The sequence below is a fragment of the Juglans microcarpa x Juglans regia genome, chromosome 2D, assembly GCF_004785595.1.
Source record: "Juglans microcarpa x Juglans regia isolate MS1-56 chromosome 2D, Jm3101_v1.0, whole genome shotgun sequence".
Taxonomy (NCBI): Eukaryota; Viridiplantae; Streptophyta; class Magnoliopsida; order Fagales; family Juglandaceae; genus Juglans; species Juglans microcarpa x Juglans regia.
The window spans coordinates 13,432,437-13,447,621 of NC_054596.1; the positions used below are offsets into that span (position 1 = coordinate 13,432,437).

At 36.4% G+C, this 15,185-nt stretch overlaps 1 protein-coding gene and 1 long non-coding RNA gene across 3 annotated transcripts; both read left to right on the plus strand.

Moving 5' to 3' along the window:
- Positions 1–4,828: 4,828 nt before the first annotated feature.
- Positions 4,829–14,967, plus strand: LOC121250290 (UDP-rhamnose/UDP-galactose transporter 5-like). 2 transcript variants are annotated; one of them, XM_041149377.1, is made up of 6 exons: positions 4,829–5,027; positions 6,099–6,323; positions 7,957–8,141; positions 8,263–8,463; positions 8,884–9,045; positions 14,258–14,967. In XM_041149377.1, the coding sequence occupies exons 2-6, from the start codon at positions 6,194–6,196 to the stop codon at positions 14,585–14,587; spliced, it is 1,008 nt and encodes a 335-aa protein (XP_041005311.1). In that variant the 5' UTR covers positions 4,829–5,027; positions 6,099–6,193; the 3' UTR covers positions 14,588–14,967. The 2 variants fall into 2 exon arrangements, with proteins under 2 accessions (XP_041005311.1, XP_041005312.1); XM_041149378.1 differs by having other exon boundaries at positions 4,830–5,027; positions 14,388–14,610.
- On the plus strand, positions 10,799–11,485 carry LOC121250291. Its single transcript, XR_005937747.1, has 2 exons — positions 10,799–10,841; positions 11,005–11,485. It is a non-coding gene; the product is annotated as an uncharacterized LOC121250291 (long non-coding RNA).
- Positions 14,968–15,185: the final 218 nt, after the last annotated feature.

Consider the following 15,185-nt stretch of genomic DNA (forward strand, 5'->3'; position numbering starts at 1 on the left):
CAGCTTGAAAATAAAGTACTCTTCCCTAGCTAGGGCCTCTTAGAAACTATTGTCTCTAGTCTCTACTACATGCCTAGCTAGTTATCACAACTTAAAATTTAATGTTGCATTCTATAAATCATTCTTAGCCGTTGGTACTATTTGTCACCTATATATAGAGGTATTGACTAGAATTTCTGAATTTGGAAAGCAAAGTCTGATTAGCAATTTGGCCTGATTTGATTTGATAGATGGCTCATACCATCTCATATAATTATTATAATTTTTTTAATCTACTACATAAAATATAATAAATAAATTTAATTTTTTAAAAATTTTAAAATAAAATAATATTTAAAAAATAATATTATAATAATATTTTATTCAATTTTTAACTTTTATTTTATATCATCTGTTTAACCAAACGAAATAAAAGCATATTGTACTAGAAGGAGTCGCGTTTGTTGTCACTACAACATTTCATGAATATCCAAACCTTGTAACTGCATGGCTAGCAAATCTCTTCATACGTCGCAGACATCCACCACCATCTAATGAAATTTAGATATTGGAAATTCAAAAATTCCATCGCTCTTAAAACCAATTCGTACACTCTATTGCACGACGAGCCGTATCCACTCTTTCACTTAGATGCATCCGAAAACCCTTACCTCTATGCATTCTCGACATAGAGAGGGACAGAGACCTCCCTCCTGCTCCTAATTAATATATTATTACCAATGTAACTTGTAGAAGAAAACAAATGTTGAAATATCACCAAGCCCTAAAAAGCTTATCGATGTGAATGGGCTCATAATGACCACCCACCATTTATATATAATTTCTTTTTAATTTTTTTTTTTTTTAAGAATAAAAACTCCTGCATTCATGCATAGAAACAGAGTTTAATACATAATACACCATCATGGGCACATTAGCACATTAATAACCAATTAATAAACAACATCTATCAGAAAACACTCACTGCATTCACCGCAAGACTACTTCGAATAAAGTTTGGAGGTTCCTTCCACTACAGTAGAGTGTCATCCACAAGCCGTGTTTGTCGAGTTAGAATGTGTGCAACCTTATTGCCATGTCTACCAACATGAAAAACCTCAAAAGAAATAAAACTGGACAGCACCTTCTTCACCTCATGAATTAAGACACTGCACTTGTTCAGATCCTCTCCTCTTGAGCAAATAGTCTCCATTACAGCAAGTGAGTCCCCCTCTATAATCAAGTGAGAAATACCCATGTGAGAAATTAATTGCAAACCCCTTAGAACAGCAAACACTTCTATATCCTCCACCTTATGAATACCCAACTCCCTTCTAGACATTGCCTTGACCATACATCCATTGTCATCCCGCAACACAGCACCCACACCAGAAGCATTTAAGGAACTAAATATAATTTCATCTACATTCAGTTTAAAAGTCCCACATGGTGGAGGAACTAACGCAAGGTAGAAAGCTGGTTATGAACTTTTACATGCTTTCGAATTAACTGGTAATTCTCAACATAATCAAAACAATTTCCAATCACAACACACACATCAAGATTTGATTGCAGGAATAATTTTAGATTACAAAATTTCCACACCCCCAGGAAATTGACAAGAACCGGATCAAAATGAGAGGGTCATTAAGCTTTATAACTACTTTTACAATGGTATCAAATCCAAAATATCCATATATCAACCTCAAATTTCTTCCAAAATACATTTTCCACACTCTAAGAAAATAAGGACATTTACATAAAATGCAGAAAATATCTTCATCTGCATCATGGCAAAAATCACATGTACTAGAACCCAGAATATGCCTCTAAAATAAAAGCTTTTTTGTAGGCAAACTATCCTTACAAGCCATCCACATCATTTTTTTTTTATCTTATTTGAAAGCTGCAAATTCCACAAAATCTTCCAAAAAAGAAGATAAAGGCAATTCTTTATTACTAGAACCATTCTCCCAAGCATGTTTTAAGTTAAGAGCAAAATAATACGCTAACTTTACAGTGAAGATATCATTCCTAGTACCAATCCACACTAATTTATCATCACCCCAATGTAGGAATAAATGAGTCTTAAGAATAATATTAGCCTCAAACGGAATGAATACCTGTTTCACCAAATTTGTGTTCCACCCACTAGGAGTAGAGGCATCCAATAAGTCAGCTACACAAGCATCCTCAACAATGGTATTATAGCAAGTAATAACTTTTCTAGAGTTAGAATCAGGTAACCAATTATCTTCTCATATCTTAATTTTATCCCCTTTACCAATTCGCCATAAACTTCTAGCTTTGATGACAGATTTTGCTTCATATATGCTTTGCCATACATATGATGGCTTTGGGCCTAGCACTGAAGATAAAAAATCATAGTTGGAAAAATACTTTGCTTTAAACATTGAAGCAAAGAGAGATCCTTGTGATTGAAGTAAACGCCAGCCTTGCTTTGCCAATAATGCTAAGTTAAAAACTTCCAAGTCCCGAAAGCCTAATCCACCATTAAATTTTGACTTACACATGTGACGTCATTTTAGCCAATGAATCCTTATCTCTTGACCCCTTTGCCCCTACCAAAACCATGCAATCTCCCCTCAAGTTCTTGGCAAAATCCCTTTGGAATTTTGAAACAACTCAATGTATAAGTGGGTATAGCCTGTACTACAACTTTAATCAACACCTCTCGACTGGCTCATGACAATAACTTTTCTTTCCAACCCTGTAATTTTGCCCAAACTCTATCCTTTATTGCTTTAAAAGTTTGGAATCCTGATCTTCCCACAATAGAGGGAAGACCAAGGTATTTATCATGGTGCTGAATATCCTGAACACCCCACACTCCTTTAATTTCATTCATAATGGTTGGATCCGTGTTACGACTAAAAAGAAGTTATGTTTTACCCCTATTCAGCTGCTATCCCGATGTGACACCATAACTAGATAGCAAATCTTTTATATGCTGATTTTCTGAAACAGTTGCTTGACAAAAAATAATGCTATCATTTGCGAAGAATAAGTGACTGACCGGGGAGCATTATGACACACATTAATACCCCTCAAGTGGTGTTGCGCTTCAGCTTTCTTTAGTGACAGAGACAAAACCTCAGCACAAACAAATAAATAGGGAGAGAGAAGGCACCCTTGACGTAAACCACGGGTAGGCTTAATAGGCTGAGTGACAATTCCATTCATAAGAACTTTGTAAGAAATTGAAGTAATACACATCAGTATAAGATGGATGAATTGAGAATTAAAACCCATACGTAGCATTAGTTTTTTCAAAAAAATCTATTACACCCTATCATAGGCTTTACTCATTTCCAATTTAATAGACAGACAATATCGGTAAGATTTAAGTCAGGAGGCATAAAACTCGAGTCCAGCACTTGTAAAACAGAATTAATGATAGTCTCACCCACCAGATGCCAATATTTTTAGAAAAATAACGAATGCATACCATCCGGGCCTGGAGCTTTCAATGGTTGCATTTAAAACAAGGTTGCTCTTATCTCAGCTGTTGTGAAGTCACGTACTAAATCACCATTCTTAGAATTAGAAACATAAGGCTGAACAGACTGTAACATTGCATCAACATCAGAAGGATTAGTGGTACAAAACAATTTTGAAAAATAGTCATGTATCATTGAAAGCATTTCAGATACTTCATTAACACCTTCATCATTCCTCAGTCTGGTAATAAGATTGCGCCGCTACCTTTGAGAAGCCTTAAAATGGAAAAACTTAGTATTTTGATCTCCATTTCCCAACCATTGCACACGGGGCATCTGTTTTCACGTCAATTCCCATTTTTCTATGAGGTAATTAATATCATATTTAATTTTAAAACAACCCTTTAAAAAATATAATAATTTTTTTTTTTATTTTTTTAGGATGAGTGAACCACTTCACTACATAGCCTTAGGAGTTATCCATATAATCTAAACTGCAGAGAGACTAGCACAGCAACCTATCGTCATGAACTTTCACTTAAATCGTAGTTTGATCCAAAAAATAAATTAAACATGTGATATAAAACACATATACACAAGTTTTTTTTGTACATGTGTAATATACACATGTATATTACACATGTGATATACACAAGTTCGTTCTTACCGATTGAATAAATATAATAAACTAGAACCATCCACACCAAAATACAACATAGGTACAAATTCTGGTGGGGCGTGCATTGATAAAACGGGACGTCTCCTCTTTCCAAACAACAAGCGTTATATCGTCATCACCATCGCTATTAGAAATGTCACATCTTCTTTCTTTCCATACCGAAAAAGATCATCCATCCATCCTCACCCTCTCGCAATCTAATCATCTTCCTTAAAATTAATTAATTAATATATATATCTATAATTTATCTGGAAAAAAAATTCGTGTGATCAAAATTAACATTTGAGGAAGAGTGAAAAGAACAATAAAAGGACTTACGTGGCACAAAGCAATTGATGAAAGAAAATGCCTAGGCCCTAGACAATGGCCGATTGATAACTTACCAAATTCTATATATTTAATCAAAGTAAATTAAAAATATTCTCTAAGATGCCATAATAATATTCTATTTTCCCCTGTAATTCCTAAGATCCCGGAAAATCATTTTTAGATCTAAATTTCGTATAATTACGTGTGTAATTATCAAAAATATAAATCGAGTAAATAAATAAAAAAAATTATTCGTATAAGCCAATAACCGTTAGTTATGTGCTGCGGGAAAAATAATAATAATAATAATAATAATAATAATTTATATGATGTACTGCGACTACATGATGGGTAGCTTTGCTAATAAATAAAATGAAAAATGCAAGGTGTATTGGTTTTTTTTCGAGTGTATCAGTCGACCTCTCTCTCTCTCTTTAATGGAGGGGACGGAAGAAACTCTTCCCTATATATTCCGTGACAGCCATTCGGTTTTCAACATGCTCTGCACTTCCTATTAGCGCCCCGATTCCAGAATCCAGACGCCAGCTCCTTCTCGCTTATCCTCCTCTTCCTCGCCTCAAAGGCTTGGAATTCTTATGGTAATTCTCAAGAGTTCTTTCTAAGCTGCTGTTTGTTTCCGTGGAAACCTCTTCCGGGATGAGAATTGTTTTTTTTCCCCCGGGAGTCATGTTCTGTCGTAATAAATGGATTCACTTTACTTTTTTTTGGTTGCTTCTGTCGTTGTTTTGATCTGTGTTGGAATTTGCGGATTTCTGTTCTTAGAATAACGAAAACTTGTCTGGAGTTCTGTTATGTAATATTGTCTAAGCATGCTGGATCTGTTTTGGAATTGTACAATTCTGCTTCGGTTATTGGCAATACTTCTTTTTTTAATGTTTCTGTTATAGATCTTGCGATTCTGGAAAATATTTCTTTTACTTTTTGCACTTTTCATTTGTTGTTGAAACTCGTGGATTTCAGCATTTTTGCTATAGTAGGATATTTTGACTGGAATTACGTTTGGAGAGTGGATCAGTTTTAGTGGCTGTTTGGTAATGTTAAGCATTTGATGGACAAGGGTTTCAATCGTTGGCCTGGAGCAAACTCTCTAGTCTCTGGTGCTGAGATACTAAAATTGTAAAGAATTTCAACTTCAAAAATAACACGAGCTCATGTGAGTTTGTTCGTCATCTGCTTGCTTAGTAGAAACGTGAATTGATAGAAAACCTATCAAATCCCAAATAAGTGCCAAGTACTCTGACATCTATTTCTCCTAATTGTCGTGAACAATAGAATTTAGCACAAAGGAGGTACCAGTAACCATTTGAGGTTTTACAAACAAAGCTTTCAAATGAAATTTGATTTGCTACTGCAGTTCTGGGACAGCGAATGCCTACCTATGCAATGGCTTTGTATATGCATAATAATTGATTAGGCGTGGATGCTTATCTAACACGCCTTTTGGCAATTGCTATTTCAAATTTTCTGTTTTTTCGTTCTTTAAAATTTGTGCGCATGTGGTTCAAAATCCTTCAAAACTTCTTAGATGTGGATATGTTGATATTATTCTATAACAAGGTAACAAGGTAGTGTTTGTTACCTGCAAATAGGATTCTTTGGTATTGTCTTGTTCTAACTTTGTGGGATCAGCTTGTTTCTTAATGCAACAGATAAAATTATTGTCTTTTGACATTCAAGTGCTGTATTTGCTTTTGTGAAGACTGAGCAGTGAATACTGGTGACAAAGTCAGCAACAGTAAAGAAAATGACTTCAACAAAGATGGCCGATAGGAAGGCAACTCTTGATGCTGCCTCATGGATGTTTAATGTTGTCACATCCGTCGGAATAATACTTGTCAACAAAGCCTTAATGGCCAAATATGGTTTTACCTTTGGTAACTAGCCTATTACTATTTTTTCACGCTATATTTGATTAAATTTTCTCCTTTGCATTACTTCCCTTCCAAATGTCTTGCTTTGTACATTAAGTGTTATAGAATTTGGGTATAATCAATCCTCCTGTACTGTCTGTTCTCTCTTTGATCTCATTAAAGGGGGAGGTGGATAGTTCTCATGATTACTTTTTTATGTTAAAAATAATTATTCAATTGGGATTTTCAGAATTACAGAAAAATCCAAGTACTTAATAGTTTAAATTTGAAATAAAAATGCCAGTGTGGGTTTTGGTTTCAGGTTAAGACTTTGAAAGGTTTAAGAATAATACAGTTATATTATAATTTTTTATGAGGCATATGCTCTAGTATCTATTTTATCTTCTTCTTTTTCTCTTTCTTTTTTTATTTAGGGGGCAAGTATCTTTTTTTCCCCTTTCAAAGGCCTTCTGGGACTAGATCTTGGATACAAGTTTGTAGGACTTATAATCTGATAGAAAGTTGATTAGTTTAAAATTCATGGGTTCGCTACTTGTATATTTGGTATTAAGGATTCCTTGTTTGATTCTATCAGAAAAACACTTCAATAACATAGTCTGTGATGATATACCCTTAGATCCGCAGAATCTCGAAGCATTACTTTTTTTTGTACTCAACGAGTCATTATTTGTTGTCAACGAGTCAGCTACAATGACATTTTCTGATTACTTCCCCACATAGGACCTCACTTTATAGTGTCCTTTCGCCCCCATAAATGGGGCTGTAGCTCTTCCCCCATGGTTATTGGAGGGAAAGAATTGGCTAATTGAAATGTATTGATCTAAGGATTTTGTTATTTCATTCTTGGTTGTATCTTTACAAGGTGCTAAATATCATTTTTGCGTTGGATTTTGTCAGAGCAGAACTGGATGTGGTTTTAGGACTGGTTGGAATTGATCTAGCTTTCGAGTTGTTTTGTAGGCCTCTCTTTTGTTCCAGATAGCCTCTTAGGCATTTGGAATTAACAGATAGAGAATGTCAGGCTTTGGGCTGGCATAAATCAATATATAATCCTAATGGAGTATAACTATCATAACTTAACCCCGATAGTTGACCTGGGGCTTTCTGGTCTTATATTGGAGATAACGATAAATTATAGGAAACATCAGGAAACCATTGTTAAGAAGCATAGGAAAGCCAGATAATAGTAGATTATGTTTGAGGCTTCCACTTTACTGTCAAGGAAGGGAATAAACTCTCACGGGCTAGAATTTAGCTATATGATAAACCAAACTTTTGTACAACACAAGAATGACTTGAGGAAGGGATTATGCACTGACCGTTTGACAAGATAATTCTATGATGGAATCAAATACATACTTTCTTATAAGGAAAAGAAGAGGATTAGTAGGATGTTGAAGGAGAAAAAGTTCCTCGTGGCCTCTGTATTAATAAAATATAACATGCTCTTATTAATGAATTTGTTCAAAGTTATCAACAAATTCTTTTAAAGCACGGGGTGGTCGAATTTCTTATTATGGTCAAAGTTCTTATTAAGGAAATGATCCCTATGATGAAATGAAATGAATTTTAGCAAATTACTCCTGAATCATTGCATCAAACCTGACATTGTCTTCTATATAATGCCTCCATGCAGCTACGACGTTAACTGGTCTGCATTTTGGCACAACCACGTTGTTGACTTTTCTTCTTCGGAGGCTGGGATACATTCAGGCCTCTCATCTACCATTTTCTGAACTTCTGAAATTTGTTTTATTTGCGAACTTTTCCATAGTTGGGATGAATGTGAGTTTAATGTGGAATTCTGTGGGATTCTATCAGGTCAGTTTTGATAAACCTATTTTTCTGTTCCCAGTTTTGGTGAGATTTTCAGAATTTTGTTATGTCCGTAAACTTGCCTGAAATTACAATATATCTTTTCTTTCTGAACTGTTCTCATCAGATTGCAAAGCTGAGTATGATCCCGGTATCTTGTTTTCTGGAAGTTGTCTTGGACAAGGTGCGATACTCAAGGGACACAAAACTTAGCATAGTATTAGTACTCCTTGGCGTTGCAGTCTGTACTGTTACCGATGTGAGTGTCAATGCCAAGGGTTTTATTGCTGCTTTAGTAGCGGTTTGGAGCACTTCACTGCAGCAGTATGTAAGTATTATTTGTTAAACCCATGATCATTTATAGAGATGGTATCAGGTGTGAATGGATTAGGGGTGGTAAAGTCAGTTGTGGGGTTAGGCTGATGGGTTTCAGGTCCATTATATTTGTGTTATTTGCGAGTAGTTCTTTCATAATGTGTGCGCACAGACAGACATGTACCCACACAGCCATAAACATTTGTATGTCACATTGTTTACCAGTTTGTAATTGTGCAACCCAAGCTATCATGTGATCTCCATATGGGTCGGGGTTTCACATTGTTGATTAAGAACAGTGTGAGTTTCACAATGTAATTTCCAAACTGAAGACTGATTCGAGTTTTGATTCATTTCAAAGGTCACAGATTTCTAATATTACTCATAATCTAAAAGATATGACATTGTTGTTCTCATTCTTATGCTTTTGCAGTATGTACACTTCCTTCAGCGGAATTATTCTCTTGGATCTTTCAACTTACTGGGGCACACTGCTCCAGCACAGGCAGCATCCCTGCTGTTATTAGGACCCTTTCTGGACTACTGGTTGACTGGTAAAAGAGTTGATGCATATGGCTTTAGCCCCACGTCCTTGGTAAGTTTCTTTCACTTTATTTTAATCAGAACTTATAAATTTTGATTGATATGGTGAGGTGTACTTTTCTATTATACAAATATGATACTCATGGAATTGTCCAACATCACACATATCATTTCGTCACTTCATGCTTCTGTGTCTACCTCTACATATATGTGACATCAGTGTATGATGCAAATTATTAAATACGAGGAGGGCTGTGAAGTAAGCACATAGGAAGTATACAAAATGATACATGCAACTACTGAGAAGAATAATTAGAGTCAAAATCCTTGAAATCTAGAACGCTAGAGAAATAGGAGCTGCTGTGAGCACCAATCCAAACATTGAGGGATTTGAATATTGTGGCTTTTAATTCACAGTTTTCCATTAGTAAAATTGTGAACTTATCAAGAAAATATATATATATATATATATATTATCTAACTTCAGTCATGCACTGCATAGCACAATGTGTGGTGTTCTTGGGATAGACATTTTGACCACTTAAAAAGATTTATACAAGTGTAAGACATGTCAAATTGCGTCATAAGCATGTTACCCTTTTCCTGCAAGACCTTCCTTTCAAGTGACATGCAATAGGTTAGGTCTTTTCGTTTTCTGTTTTCCCTTCACTTTGCTTCCTCTATGAATTTTTTTAATTGTTTGCGACTACCTGTCAACTGCATGAATCTATGTATAGCATAAGCTGTGTGGATGTCATAGCTGAAAATTAGTCAGGACCATTGTCTTTTTTCATTAATTTCAAATTCAAAGAGAAGAATGGCTGTGTTAGCATGCATCCTGAAGATCCTTTATGGTATTTGGGATAACGTGTGCTTGATCCTATGGAGGATCTGACCACTTCACCTGGGGTGTACTTGAGGATTATGATTGACTTGAGGGATGCAATGTTATCAAATGTTTCACTTATGTCCAAAGAAACCATTTCTTGTTTGAATGCCTGGTTAGGATGGTTAGATGTTAGCCTCTAGAATAAAATATATTTTCTCTACGATACTTAAATCGTCTATACCCCTGAAGCATTTTGGATGGGCTTCTCAAATAGCAAGAGACGACGTTCATAAACATAAACTAATGATACATTTCAACACCTTTGCATGTTGTATTTCAATACTAGACCAAAGGTTTATATGGAGTTGACACTAGCATTTGGCTACACAAGTCCAAGTGTTGAGTCCAGATGGATAGTTGAAACCATGTAGTAACTAGACACAGCCTCCCGATCTCTGCTCCACCAATTTCCCTACCACAATGTAAATCAAGAACCTGCTCAATTCCAAACAGAACTAAATCTCAAGGCTTTTCTGTAGTCGAGGGAATGGTGGGGATCGCTCGCTTTTTAATCTATGCTGACCTTCTGACGTGGCAGCAGAAATGAGTCCGTAAGAGGGAAGTTTGCCTCAAATTATTTTACCTTTACTCTCTAAAAACCAAGTTTTAGAGATTTTTTGTTGCCACCATTTCTAATATAAAGAGTTCAAATATTAAGTATATCTGTTTCTTTGTGGATTTTGAATTGCAAGTTGAGTTGACCTAGTTAGAAATTTTTATTTTTAGTGTGGATTTGGCATAGAACTGAGATGCATCCAGGAGCACTGGCTGTTTGGAGGTAGCACTGTTCATCCGGGTCAGATTTTTTTCGGCCCAGGTCCAGAACCCGGAAAATAGGATTCTGGTTCCGGGTTTCAGCCCGGATCATAACGGATCTGAAACCCGGACCAACACGGTCCGGGTACAGGTTAGGGACCCACCCCCCGACTCCCTCTCTCTTGTCTCTCGCTCTCTCTCTCGTTGTGCTGCGGCAAAACCAGAAACCCTAGGTCTCTAGCCGCCGCCATCGTGACCTTGTCGCCACATCTCCTTCGCTGTCGCCGCATCTCTGTCACCGTTGACCTTAGGTCGTTATTCCGGTAAACCCCCCCCCCCCCCCGACTCACTTTTCCCTCTCTCTAGTCTCTCGCTCTCTCTCTCATTGCGCTGCGGCAGAAGCAGAAACCCTAGGTCCCTAGCCGCCGCCATCGTGACCCCGTCGCCGCATTTGTTTGCCGTTGAGATGGGTTGTGCGGTGGTGGATGGATGCTTTGACCATCTGTTTGCTGGTGGCCGTGTGGTTTTTGGAATGTTTAGAAACTTGTTTTTTTTTTTTTAATCTGCATTGGGTATCGACTTGTTTATGAATTCGTTGATTCTCTATTTTAATGAATTTGTTTGGTTGTTGGGAAAGTTGAAGGAAAAAAGCCCAAATTTGTTTACTTCGTCCTTTTCACTCTCTGTATGTACACATCCATGCTCTGTTTGAGTCCAAGAGAAATTTCCATAAACACCACAGTTTGAGTCCAATGTATCTGGAATTCTTGATGGTCAAGTCGATGGCTTTTTGAGCTTAAAAAGCCTTCTTTCATCTTTGTGTTGATCTTTACTAAAGGGTTTTATTTAAAAAAATAAAAATCCGGGTACAATCTGGAATCCGGGTCTGACCCGGACCAATCCGGTCCGGTTATACCCGGGTTCCCGGGTCGGAACCCGGATGAACACCCCTACTTGGAGGGGCTTTGATGCTCCTCATGATTGTAGGTTATCCCATTTTAAGGAGAAGTATATAGGCTTTGATCTCTTGGTTGTCATAGCTGTGTGCTTCTCCCCTCCCCCCCCTCTCTGTCTCTCTCTCTCTCTCCCCTTTATGTGTGTGGATATGAGAATGTTTCTCAGCCCTTATGGTGTCTTTGTTTTCTGCCTCTTTTGGTAAGTTTGGCTCTATTTTCTATTTGATATGTTATGAAATATGGGATAGGAGTGCCTGAGAGGATGAAATAAGGATGGGTTGGGATTGGGATTTATAAAGGACAGGAAAGGAGCCAGAAGATGAGAGAGATGGAATTGTTTTTATGATATTTAATTAGAAAATTAAAAGAAATAAAAACTTGAGAATTTTTTAACGGAAGTGGCATATGCCGCATGGACTTGCATAGTCTACAAAAATCTATCAAATCGCCATTTTTTAAGTGAGGAGCATTTCAGTTATTTTAGTCATTTGGTGTGGCATTGCGACAGTTCTTCCAAATTAGTGGGTCCAATTATTTAAATTGGAAGATAGTTGGAGCATTGAAATAAGGATGGAAGGTATTAATCTTGTATTTTTGTGTGTTCTCTGACCTTTGAGATGTATATATAAGCTAAGCAAACCCAAGGATTGCCTCCCCTACTTATGTTTAATAATTCTGTTTTATACTTATGTTTAATAATTATGTTTTATACTTATGTTTAATACTTGTGTTTGATACTTATGTTTAATAAGACGTGTTAAACAAAGTATTAAACAGAAGACCACGGAATTTCTTAGTCTGCCATGCTCCCATAGGGAAATATGGTAATCCTCTATTTTTTTCTTTTTTTTTTTTAATGTGTAAAAAACCCTCTAAAATGTTGAGGAGTCATACTTCATAACATCTTATGAACGAGAAATTTTGTGGGCAAAACAAGTAGAGGGAGAAAAAATAACCCAATTAATCTAATGAAACCTAGTGACATGTTATATCATTAACAAAGAATTATCACGACAAGTGTGGATTGAAGATGAAAGCTCCCTTCGTGTCTAATGAAAATTTCCAATACACGTAGGAGCTTCAGCATGAAGTGTTGCTTCTGAAAATTTCCAATATACATAGAAGCTTCAGCATGAAGTGTTGCTTCTGTGGGTGTTGCCTAACACTAACATATGCGGTGGCGCTTTTATGATATTTTCCTTCTAATTGCAAGGTAGAGTCACCAGTCTAGTCAACCTTTATTATTTTTATCATTTTATAGATGGAAGATACAAGGAATGGAAAAAGCTAGGGATCCCGCTGGGGGATCCCACTGGGAGCTCCCGCTCCCTTTTTTTTTTTTTTGTACTTTTTTTTTAACTTGGGGATTAAGAAAATATTATTTAATAATAGTATGGATTTTTTTTTCTTTTTTAAAAAATATTAAAAAAATGATGTGATAAAAAAAATTAAAAAAAAAACTTTTGAATTTGGCCTAGCGGGTAGTGGTGGGTGTAGACCCACTCGGAATGGAATATATGAAGCAAAGGTCAAATCATTTTTTCCGTCTTTTAGCAGCTTGAACCCTCTTAAATCTTATCTATCTGTGCACATAACTCATTGCAATGCCAAGCTTGTATAGTTATCTTAGAGGATTCAAGTTTCTGGCCAAATATATTTAGCCCTTGATTATTTCTAGGCAGACTCTCTCTCTCTCAATAGATAGACCTTCAAACCTTGATCTCGTCCTTCATTAATTCTTATTCTCCCAATAGTTGTCTTAGGGTGAATCGGGAAGAACATCCTGAAAAATATTAAGCTAATAATAACTTATTACATTCTTTTTGCCCTTATTATGGACCAAAGCATATAGTTTAAAAACGACGGATTAACGTGGTTTTTTTTGGACATAAAAGCGTCTATTTTATTTTATTTCTGACGTAATAATCATTAATGACAGCTTATAATCTCTTTAGATGTATTTATAACTTAAACAAAGCTCTATTATTACCTAATAATTGGAATTTGGAGCAACTTTGTTGTGTCTACTCAAGTGAATTACATCAAAAGTCTCAAACTGAAAATAAATACCGCTAAAAAAACCTAGAAATAAAACCCAAAAAAAAAAAAAAGATTGTGCTAGCACTTCGAATACTCTGGTATCCCTTTGACAGTGCCCCTGTGAGTCTTTGCTGATGAGTGTACTTCTGGACTTGGCTTGTATGGTTCCATTGACATATGCTCAATAGCTTTGCTGTAGTCCTCGAAAAAGGAACTACCATTACACTGTCTGCTTCTCTGCCCAAAGACTGAATGTGTGTACGGCAGGTGCACCCGCACAAATGCATGCTTTCATGTGTCTTGTACTAGTATCTGGTTGCCATGCATGCATTATTGCACAAGGATTTCTTTATTTTTGAACATGCAAGCATAAATATCCGAGTACGGGAACTCTTTAGTAATAAAAATTAAAAATAAATAAAATAAAAATCTACAAGAATTACGTTCGATGTCTGTCCCTTGCTGTGTTTCAAAGGGACTGTATTAAAATGGTCCTACTTGTTCCTGGCCTAACATGTGCATGTCCATATGTCAGTGCAAAACATATTTTGGTTGCACCTAGCTGTGACTACTGTAAATAATTTTGGCCACTATTTTTTTTTTGTTTTTTTGTCTGTCTGCAGTCATTCATTATACTGTCTTGCACCATTGCGGTGGGGACCAATCTCAGTCAATTCATCTGCATAGGCAGATTTACAGCTGTGTCGTTCCAAGTGCTTGGCCATATGAAGACTATTCTTGTCTTGGTTTTAGGATTCATTTTCTTTGGTAAGGAGGGTCTCAATCTACAAGTAGTTTTGGGCATGGTCATTGCTGTTGCCGGAATGGTCTGGTATGGCAATGCCTCGTCTAAGCCAGGAGGGAAGGAGCGGCGTAGCCATTCCACGGCAACCAACAAATCACTAAAACATGGTGGATCATCAGAGTCTTCCCACCTGGATGACAAGGTCTAAATTTCACTGAAAAAGGTTGAAAACCGAAAGAAGGGAGATTAAAATATTGAGCATTTTAGTTTTGAGTAGATGCAGGCGTTTCTTTACTCCTAGGAGGCAGGCAGATCCCTCGCGATTACTATAAAATTCTTCTCATCATAGTTCAAATTCTTGTTGAAGGAAAAGAATGCTGTTGAAGTGGGGTGCAAGCTCCCCCATTAAAATCACACTGTTCCACGATTATTGTTCATTGTAATTTATTTACCTTATTCGATTTTGAGCATTTTGCTCCCTTTTTTTCTCTTTTTTTTTTTCTTTAATTTTTTTCCTGTAATTTTTTTGTCTCGATCCATCACTTGTTCATTGTTTTGGTATTGTTGAATGCGCCCCTTCTTGAATTAGATCTCGGTCCATCACCTTTTCATTCATTTCTTTGTGATGGGCTTGAATATACATGTATATCGAATTCAATTCATCAGCTGAAAATTTTAGCCCATGTGACCAAAATCGTTTTCGATAAAAGTACGCACACCCTTCTATGGACCTTGGGAGTACAGTTACTCTTTAAAGGGATCGGTGGCTGGTAATTCAGCCTTCAATCAATTTGCATGCAACAATC

What these genes read in the sequence shown, in the direction of transcription:
- LOC121250290 (XM_041149377.1), top strand. Translation starts at nt 6,194, where the DNA reads ATGACTTCAACAAAGATGGCCGATAGGAAGGCAACTCTTGATGCTGCC. An exon ending in ATTCTGTGGGATTCTATCAG is followed by an intron (nt 8,142 to 8,262) that starts GTCAGTTTTGAT and finishes TGTTCTCATCAG; the next exon opens with ATTGCAAAGCTGAGTATGAT. An exon ending in GCACTTCACTGCAGCAGTAT is followed by an intron (nt 8,464 to 8,883) that starts GTAAGTATTATT and finishes ATGCTTTTGCAG; the next exon opens with TATGTACACTTCCTTCAGCG.